The sequence below is a fragment of the Vigna umbellata genome, chromosome 3 (genome assembly GCF_029865625.1).
Source record: "Vigna umbellata cultivar VRB3 chromosome 3, Vumbellata_1.0, whole genome shotgun sequence".
Classification (NCBI taxonomy): domain Eukaryota; kingdom Viridiplantae; phylum Streptophyta; class Magnoliopsida; order Fabales; family Fabaceae; genus Vigna; species Vigna umbellata.
In genome coordinates this window covers 28,567,160-28,578,024 of record NC_142167.1, presented here as the reverse complement: position 1 = coordinate 28,578,024, position 10,865 = coordinate 28,567,160, and the positions used below count along the sequence as shown (strand labels likewise).

At 33.7% G+C, this 10,865-nt stretch overlaps 1 protein-coding gene across 1 annotated transcript; it reads right to left on the bottom strand.

Moving 5' to 3' along the window:
- Nucleotides 1-1,047: 1,047 nt before the first annotated feature.
- Nucleotides 1,048-4,197, bottom strand: LOC148202174 (uncharacterized). The gene has a single exon (XM_088108768.1). The coding sequence runs from the start codon at nt 4,111-4,113 to the stop codon at nt 2,602-2,604; it is 1,512 nt and encodes a 503-aa protein (XP_087964894.1). The 5' UTR covers nt 4,114-4,197; the 3' UTR covers nt 1,048-2,601.
- Nucleotides 4,198-10,865: the final 6,668 nt, after the last annotated feature.

The following is a 10,865-nucleotide window of genomic DNA, read 5'->3' as shown; positions in this document are numbered from 1 at the left end:
ATGATTTTTAACAAAGAAAAATATGTAAATCTAGAGTGTTATCACACCCCCACACTTAGACAACTGCCCTCCTGGGCAGGGACAAACTAAAAAGAAAAAGCAAAAGCAAAGACTCAATCTATAAAGGAAAAGACTAAACACATAACTAGGAACACTGGACTCTATCACAATTAAACTCAACTCTGCTAATTACACAACTACCAGCTATTTTTCTCTAATAAAAACTGCACAAACAGAATCACCAACTCTAAATCTAAGTTTCAGTAACTCTAGCAAGTAAATAACAGTTAAATTCAACCAAAAACAAGCAGAAAATTACAATTCAGAGAAGTAGCAGTCCAAGTTCAACCTCACAGGATAAAGTGTTTCTCTCAAATCACTCAAGTGTTTTAGGTCAGCCTGTGTTTCACTCCACATAACATGATAGACCATAATTCTTAACTTTGGAAAAACTCTAATTGACACTGCTTGAATCAAGATAACTCTAGATCACTAGGACTTTCATGGCTTGTAATGTAATGGAGAATGGAAAGGCTAGATGGATGGGAAATAAAAGCAGAAACTGGAATGGATAAGAGAAATGTGAAAGAGAGGACAACTAGAACTCACTGCAGGTATTGCATTCTTTTCTTGGCCAGAATCTCTTTTTTTTTTTCAGGTCTTTTTCTCAATCAATTTTCTCTTTTTCTCTTTTCCAGACCTTTCTCTTCTCTTTTTCAGATAAGATTTTTCTCTTTTTAGAGCTTTTTTTCTCTTCAATCTCACCTCTGACCTTACTCTTTTATGCTTTCTGAGTTCTAAATTCTCCTTACTTCTCACAAACCTCTCAAGGTTGCTTTATTGGTGGTGAAAAAGTATGTAATGGATGGAAAGCAAAGAAAAGGCTAAGGCTCAAATGAGGGTACAATGGAAAGAAATGTATGTGAATGGGAAGAATAAAGAAGGCCTAGATCATTTCTTAAGTTCTACCAAGATCAAGCACACTCAAAGAGAATTAATACAAAATCAGAACTATGACTATACATGCATGCATTCACACTAGAAAGAAAAAAATTGGCCCAAAACTCTCCAGGGTTAAAGATTTGTAAAAAATGGAATTGCTACTCTCTATCATGCAAAAACTGCTTATTTAGACTGAACTAACTGCAAAAACTACTGCTAGAGCTACATCTACTCAAATCTAGAGCTAAAGACACTATTGGCAATCTATCTTAAAGAAATAAAGCTAAGAAGTTAAGTAAGTCAGCAAAAAGTTAAGTAAAATGTGAAATAGAATCTAGAAATACCTGCACAACATTACCTAAAGCTATTTACAACCTAGACAAAGTAAAACTAAACAGAATGCAACCAGAAAGAATCTCAACTAAAGCTCTACAAAGTAAAACAGCAAAAGAGACATCTAAAGCAGAATGATATTAAGCTAACAAATCCTAATTACAAGTCTGGAAAGAAAACAACAAAAGAAGAAAGAAAGAACTCTAAACATAACCTAAACCAACTCCCATCTAAAACGCTTCTAGAACAGAAAGACAGTAAAAGGAAAAAAAAATCAAAGAGTTAACTCTGAACCTAGCTAAACTAAAACAGACTCGAATTTAAAAGAGAAAAAAAAAACTAAGAAAATCATAACAGTAACAATGAATGGAAGAGATCCTAGAAAATTACTGAAAACCAGAACAGGACTCAGAAATTAAAATCTCAGAACAGAACCTATAAGGTAAAATAAAACTGAAACAAATGCTAAAACAGAAATTAAAGAGTATCTAATTCGTGAAATAGAAGGCAAGAATATAAGCAGAGAAAGGAAATTCTAATATGAATTCTAATTACAGAAACTATAAGCAAAAATAAAGTCTAATCCTACAGCCTAAAACATATTCTAAAAGCATAAAAAACTAAGTATTGACAAACTAAATTCAGAAAATTTTACAAACAGTAGCAGAAAGAAAATAGAAACTAATTATGAAAAGAAAATCCTAATTGAAAACTTGAAACAAAGCATGAAACTAATCAAGAGCTTAAAACAGAACAAGTAACTACAAAGGAGGAGAAAATAATAGAAATAAGCAAAGAAAAAGGGACCTAAAAGAAGTTCTTTAACAAAAAAAAAAACAGTAAAAGAACCTAAGCTAAAACAACATAAACCAGAAAATGAATGAACTTTAAAAGACCTAAGAACTATTATCAACAAAACTAACAACTAAACTAAAACAGATCAGTAACAAGAGTAAGTATTTACAGACTAAAGAAAGAATAGTAAACTACTCTAGGGATTTATAAACCAAACCAGACCTAAACTAAGAGAAAAACAGTTCAGAAAAAAAATACCCCTATTTTATTACTAAAACAGATACTAAACACATCTATCAAAGTAAAAGCAAAAATTTTAACTACAACCCCTCACCCCCACACTTAAGAGGCACATTGCCCTCAATGTGTGAGTGAGTAAGGTTTTCTAATCAACAAAAACATACTCAAATCAAACAGCAACAAATATGTACAAGAATAGAAACTGAAAAACACAAAAAGAACAACAACTGAACAAGAATAGAAACAAGACTTAAAAGTAAAACTATAAAACTAAAGAGGAAAAGAACTTATTCAGATTGGCCACAAATCAAAGTTAATTCGTTTTATTTTTATGAAAAACAACATATTATCTATCCTACTATTTATTATGCTACTTAAAGCTATGTAAACTACTATAAAAGACCTGTAACTACTATTTAAACGAAGGGAAAAGAAAGAGCTTATTGGATTTTCTCCATTGTGCTCAGCTCCTTTGTGTATTGTCTCCATGGCTGCATTGAAGTTCTCCTGCTTAGGCATTTGTTGCAGTAACTGCAGTTCTCCATTCAAATTTTTCAATTGCTTATGCACGTTCAAGACTCCTTTAGCAATATTGACACCATCTATTGCCTCCACCAGGGTTGCCTTTGTCTCTGCAGCTTCCTCTTTGTTCAATTCTGCAATGCCATCACTGAATTCGAAGTCAGCATGTGTCTCCATCATAACTTGTGTATTTACATTACAGTCATTCAGCAGGTTCTCAAACAGGTTATCAGAAAACAATGACTTAAATTCAGAGCACCTATCAGTAGGTATCTTTACATTATGCACAACAGAAATTTCATCAAGCAATTTAAAATGCTTAGAAGTATCAGGCACATCAGGTAAAGCATGCAAGACATGAAAACGAGTGTGCATTTCAGCTATACCAGTAGAAGGATTAAAGTCAGATTCAACCTGGACTGGTTCCTCAAAAATGACCTCACTAGCATCTATCAAATCAGCAGCTAAATGAACACCTACTATGAAGCTATCATCAACTGGAATAATGTCAAAACCAGTGCATAACTCTGAAACAGCACAAGGCATGTCAATATTTTCAATGGAAAAGGCTGAATCTAAAGTATGAGTGTGTGCAGGCATAACAGGAACATAATCTAGAGTAGGTTCTATGGGTTCAACTTTAAACAGATCCAAAGCATTAAATTCATATTGAACCTTAGAGAACTCTATGGGAATGCTAAGTTCAGAATAAACCTGTGTTCTCTGATCACTAGCTACCTCATCAGGGTCATTTCCATCCAGCTTGAACATAATGATCTCTTCCTTGGCACCTGCAAAATAGTTAGAAGCAGAACATATGGCAGAACTGATTTCTTCACAAATTTCACAACCACCCCCAAGGCATGTACAACCAGTGAGTTTTTCATTACTCAGTTCTAAAGAGTTTAAGAACCCAGCAAACTCAAGTTCAAGTTCTAATCCTAAATCAGCACAAGCATTTTCAAAATCAACCATATCAACTTTCACATCATCAAAAACTACATATCTATCATCATGAGCATCTGATTCATCATCAAGAAGTGCATTTAAATCTGTGCAATCATAAAAAGCAGTAGATGCAGGTATATGAACTCTATCAATGGAAAATGCTAATTTTATGATATTAGAATGATCAAAGCAAGGACTAAAATCAACAACTTCTACAGGCACATCATGCATATGATCAAACACATTGAAATCATTTTCAGGCTCACACACATCAGCATCAAAATCCATTTCATAGTACTGAAGCACCAAAACATGGTCAGCAGCTTCCCTCATTTTTTTCAAATACTCTTTGGACTTTCTGAAATCAGTTTGTACTTCCAGTTCAGCAGATTCAACTTTTAAATCAGCAGTACAATCAATTTCATTGAAACAAGAATGAGGTTCAGTACTATCACCATCATAATAGACATTTTCACTTAATTGAGCACTAGCAGTGGTAAAATCAGATATAGGAACAGCAACAAAACTATTACAATCATGAATCACAGCCAACTCCCTAAAACCATCAACTAGCTTTTCAAAATCATCACCAGTGTAATTATGATCATAAGGTTCATAAACAGATTCAGAAATATCAACAGATGCATTCATACAATCATCACTCATCAGAGAATTGGAATTATCATCATCAAAATTTAAAGTAGAATGTGAATCAATGAAAGAAGGATTAGAGTATACAGTTACAGAGGTGGTTGGACACTTAATCTCTTGAAACTCTGCGGCAGCAGCTACCATCAGTGGTGCTTCATTGGTTGATGACTCCTTCTCTTCTTCAACTCTCTCAGTCAGCTTGTTGACAACAGCAACAAACTGAACCACTTGAGTGGTCAGCCCTTGAAGTTCAGATACTGGAATCCCCTGCTGCCACTGATAACAGAATTGTGTCTGCCATGGCTGCACTGATTGGAATTCCTCTTGCTTTGGCTCCTCATATTGGTTCCAAGGTTGCTGCTCACAAATTGGATGAAAATAGGGTGGGGGTTGCTGCATGAAATTCTCATGAAAAGACTCATAGAACGGGTCAAAACCTTGTGGTTGAGCATTATAAGGGAAAGAGAAATTATCATATGGAGAATAGTAACTCATGCTTACCCAAGGCTTACTGGAAGAAAACCAATCAGAACACTAAATCCTATATTACAAAACTCAAAGAAAAATCTATGAAAGAAAAGAAAAATTGTACAAGCTATATGTAAACAAGGCTAACTCTACACTCCTAAGCCTAAGCTATATGAACACAGACAGAAATGCAAGTAAGAAAAAAGACCTAAACAAGACTAACCTAACACTCTAAAACTTAACTCGCCGAGTCCCTGGCAACGGCGCCATTTGTTAAACCGTTTTTCGTCGCGCAAAAACAGAACAAACTCAGTTTCCCCACTAATGTAGTAAAGGGACAACCAAGGATCAATCCAAGGACTCAACTATGATTAAGTTTCAGAATGTAAAGTTAATTCTTGCAATTATTTACTATTTACTAACTACTAAAGCAAGGTGGGGAAAAGAAATATGAACAATGCAATTTAAAAAGAAATGAATAAAGCAATTGAAATCTGTTTAAAGAAAAATAACAAAATAAAGAAGTGAAATGCAAAGAAATAAAATCTGAAACTTAAGCTAAACTATAGAATCTATGTATAACAGAACAAAATGAGCAGTGAATACAACTAAAACTAATCTATGAATGCTAACAATTGTGCAAGGAAACCAAAACTAAAACTGAACAAGATGCTAAGATCCCTAAAGCAATGGTATATACATGTATCAGAACCAAGAGAGTGGACAGTTAAACATCTAATATACTAAACCTAGTCTATTTACAGGAAGACAAAAATCAAAGTAAGAAGTATTGGCTAAAACAGAAATCAACTTGCAATGAAACCAAATCAGCAACACAGATCACTCTATCCTAATCTATATATCACCAGAAATCAATCAAGAACAGAATTTAAAATTGAAACGAAGCAAAAACAGTACCTAAATTCTAACTAATCAAAAGCAATATAACAACCTCAAAATCAGAATTGAAGTCATAGGTGAATTGCACATTGGATTGAATAAAAGAGTGCTTAGAGCTCTCAGGAAGACATCCTGATAATATGAATCCCAATCCAGGGTATTCTAAGTCATATTTCAAAACTTTAAATTGACTCTTTCCACTGATTTGTCCAACCAATGTTCATTAACCTATTCATCAATCTAAAATTCACAAACAAATTCAAGAAACACAAATTTGAATCAATTTTTATGCATTGAACTCATCTCTGACTCGAGAAGACATCTCGATGAAGAATGCTCACTACGGAGACATTTAATTCCAAACGGAACCATAAAATTGCAGAGTTACAGAATCCAAATCATTTTCTCAACACATAACAAGTACAGAAATCAAAAAACAAAGAACAAAATCGAGACATAAACAAGAACAGAACAAGAACACAAAACTCAACTTTATTAACATGAAAAGAAAATTTTACAAACTACCAGAAATCACCAAGACTCTCGCGGCCTGTCACCCTCGCGATCGTCTCAACGAAATCCAAAAGCAAGAACAATATCTCTACTCTAAGAAAAGCGTAAAAACCCTAATCTACAGAGCATCTGAAAATGTATCTCAAAAGTATATGAAGAAGTGTTCTCTCTATATCCCTATTTACATGCAGAAAAACCCCTTTATATAGGGTTGGAGAACGAAAAGAGAAAATGAAAAAAATGGGAAAAGGGGAACCTTGCTTCACTTGGACGCTTCCATCTTCACCCTCCACGTGGCATCTCCGGTCAGCTCCATTTACTCGCCGGTCAGCTTCTCCGGGCAGGTTCTTCTCTGATTAAATGACGAGAACACAAGCTTCATGATCTGGGTCACCATCAAGAGCTATTGAAGCTCTCTTTCTCTTGCGCTCTCTGGAACCAAGCCCTAGAGGTTTTCTTTCTTTTTCCTCCAAATGAATTTCTCGAGCATTGCAAATGAAAATGAATTTCTAGACCCCTATCGCAGCAGCAGGTCCAGCGCCAAAATGGCCCAATTACTTTGAATCTGTAACCCAATTTTTAGGGCCTTTCTGCAAAAAAAAAAAAATGAATTAATGCCCAAAAGAAAAATAAAAGAAATATTTCAACAATTCAAAAATTAAAAGAAAAGTAAAGAAAAAGATTTTTTATTAAAAGATTTTCTCAAAAAAAAATATTAATATCCTAATTATTTACAAATACTAAAAATTACATCTAAAAACCTATTTTTAACTAGAATTTTATAAAACTAAAGAATTAAGAGAAAAACACAAAACTAGCCTAATTCTAAGAAATTAAAAACTAAAGAAATCTAAGAAATGATTTTTAACAAAGAAAAATATGTAAATCTAGAGTGTTATCAGTCCTTATATTCCAAAAAGTATTGTTGATGGTCTAGAAGTAGAAAAACCATACTTTAACTAGACTGTTGAGGAAAATAGAAGAGCCCGATTTGATATTAAGGCTCGTAATATTATTTCATCTGCTGTTGTACTTGATGAATTCTATAGAATTTCAGTTTGTAAGACAACACATGACACGCTCATCCAAGAGTATGAGATGTTCAGAATGCAGCTTGGAGAAACCATTTCAGATGTTCAAAAGTGCTTCACTCACATTGTGAACCACTTGACAGGATTGGGTAAGACTTTTGACACTGATGAATTGAATGTAAAAATATTGAAATCATTGGACAGGTCTTGGCAACCAAAGGTGACTGCCATCTCGGAGTCTCAAAACCTCACTGAGATGTCAATGGCGATTCTCTTTGGAAAGCTTCGTAAGCACGAGCTTGAGTTGAAAAGACTAATTGCAGAAAAGGATCAAGGCAAAAGAAAAACGCTTGCCTTCAAATATGAAATTTCTAAGGGAAAAAGTTCAAGAAAAATTGAAGAAGATGATTTTGATGATGAAGAGGACATGAGGCTCATGATAAAGAAGTTTGCAAAATTCATGAGAGCAAAAGGAAAAGATAAGTACCGTGAAGAAAGAAAACAAAGTCAAGGTTCTCCATCAAGCGTTAAGTGCTATGGATGTGGAGAAAGAGGACACGTGAAGACTGATTGTCCTAAGAACAAGAAAAGTGAAGAAAAGAAAGAAAGAAGATTTCCCAAGAAGAAGAAAGCCTACATAGCGTGGGAAGAAAATGCTTCTAGTTCCTTAAGCGATAGTGAATCAGATGAGGAAGCAAATCTCTGTTTAATGGTCGACTCAGAAGATGTTGGAAGCCAAGTAAGTGATTCTAGTTTTGAGTCAAGTGATGAATTTGATTTACAAAAGGCATTTCTTGAATTGTTAAATGAATATGAAAAATAGATGTTGCTCATAAAAATCTAAAAAATGATTTTAAAGATCTGCAAATTAAATATGAGAAAGTTTTAGATGAAGAAGTGGTATTAAGAAATAAAGTTAGTAATCTAGAAACTGAATTGTCTGAGTCTAGTGCAAATGAACAAACTGTTGAATGTTTATCTTGTAAGAGTCATATGTTTGATATTGACATTCTTGAAAATCTACTTGCAAAGCTTTCCAAGTCTAACTCAAATGCTAAAACTACTTTTAAAAGAAGCAATAATGATAATAAGAACATGCATCATCACAAAATGTCTAAATTTAAGAGAACTCGTAGACTTTGGGTTGAAAAAGGGACTTTTGTGAAAAATAAAGTGCATGATGTTTGTTGTTTTTATTGCATGAAGCATGGTCATACGTCAAACAAATGAAACATCAAACATTTTGGAATTCCAAATGGGAAATATGCATGGGTTAATGTTAAGAAATGATGTTTGATTGTATGAACTAACCCCAAGGACCCATACTAAGATTGGGGACCTAAATTCTTACTCAACTTGTTTTGCAGGAACCTACTAAGTCAAAGAAGTCATTGTGGTATCTTGATAGTGGTTGTTCAAGACACATGACTGGTGACAAGAAAAGGTTAATCTCATTTGAGAAAAAGAAGCAAGGATTTGTAACATATGGGGATAACAACAAAGGTAGAATCATTGGAACCGGAGACATTGGAGGACGAAACACCTTGACAACAAAAGATGTTCTATATGTTGAAGGTCTCAAACACAATCTCCTAAGTATAAGCCAATTATGTGACAAGGGTCTCAAGGTAACTTATAAAAGCGATAAATGCACTGTATACTTTAAGAATTCGTCTGATATTGCTTTGCAAGGTGTTAGGCATAATAACATTTATTTGATTGATATTGAAAGTGCATCTAGTCATAGTATAACATGTTTAGTTGCTAAAGAGGAAAATCCTTGGCTATGGCATAAAAGGGCTGCACACATACATATGCAACATTTGAACAAATTGATCTCAAAAGATCTTGTTATTGGTTTGCCTAAATTGAAGTTTGAAAAAGATAAATTATGTTCTGCATGTCAAAAGGGAAAACAAACCAAATAATCTTTTTCATCCAAAAGCATGATTTCTACATCTAATCTTTTAGAACTTTTGCATATGGACTTGTTTGGTCCATCTAGAATTAAAAGTTTTGGTGGAAACTACTATGCTCTTGTGATTGTTGATGATTACACTAGGTTTACTTGGACATTCTTCTTAGCCTTGAAAAGTGAAGCTTTTAAAGCATTCAAATCGTTTGCAAGACGTGTTCAAAATGAAAAGAATTTGAAAATCAAAACATTGAGAACTGATCACGGTGGTGAATTTGAAAATGAATCATTTGGAAAATTTTGTGAAGAACATGGAATTACTCAAAAATTTTCTGCACCTAGAACTCCCCAACAAAATGGTGTTGTTGAAAGGAAAAATAGATCATTAGAAGAATTAGCTAGGACTCTTTTGAATGAATCTAATGTTCCAAAATACTTCTGGGCTGATGCAGTTAGTACGGCGTGTTATGTGCTAAATAGAATGCTTATTAGGCCTATTCTTAAATTAACCCCCTATGAATTGTTTAATGGTAGAAAACCGAATGTGTCTCACTTAAAAATATTTGGATGCAAATGCTTTGTTTTGAATAATGGTAAGGATCATCTAGGTAAATTTGATGCTAAATCTGATGAAGCAATCTTCTTAGGTCACTCTTTAACTAGCAAAGCATATAGAGTGTTCAATAGAAGAACCTTAATAATTGAAGAATCAATACATGTTGTCTTTGATGAAATTGTGGACCTTGAGGTGAACCCTCTTGAGTCAAATAAACCGATTGCAGGTGATGAGGATTATTTGAGGGAAGCTCTTGAAGAGATGTGCCTAAATGAAAACTATTCACCGGAGACTCAAGTTGAACACCAAGAAGTTGATCCCAAGAGTTATCAACAACCAAGAGGACTCTCGTTGGACAATATCATTGGAGACATATCGAAAGGGGTAACTACTAGACACAATCTTAATAACAACTGGACGTATAATCTTTTGATTCGAACCAAGATAAAAATTCTGTGTTGAACTTTTCTACTCCCTACACTCTTTACATTTTGCGCACATCAACTGTTCGATAAATTTTCTCTAAGAAAACTAATTTTATAAAAACGGACCATCTTAACTTTAGTTGTGACCGAACACACTTTCCGCTTATTTTAGTCCGCTGCGCGACTCTAAGATATCGGTTGTCCTGATACCGACAGTTATTCAGTGGTTGGATGTTAAACGCGTGACGTTATACATTGTTTTTGTACTGGTGATTACATAATAAGAACACAATATACTCATATGATAGGATAAATCTTTATAATTTATCAAACACAATGATTTTTTTATACTGCAAACTAAGTCATAATAACCTGTTTTGACTCTCATTATTTAATATTTTTTCCTATATAAGTTAAATATTAGTAAAATCATCTTATCTCATACAAAATCTTAAATTCAATTCACAACTTGTAACATTTCAATTTTTCACAGTATTTAACTACTATAGGATCCATCACAATTTTGATATTGCACAGTAGTTAACTCGAGGAAAACATACAAATTCCTATTACAAGAATTTATAATAGAAAACTTCCCTTTTATACTAGAAGGATACATACTACAC

Excerpts from the sequence above, each read along its gene's own strand:
- LOC148202174 (XM_088108768.1), bottom strand. The coding sequence starts at position 4,113 with ATGAGGGAAGCTGCTGACCATGTTTTGGTGCTTCAGTACTATGAAATG.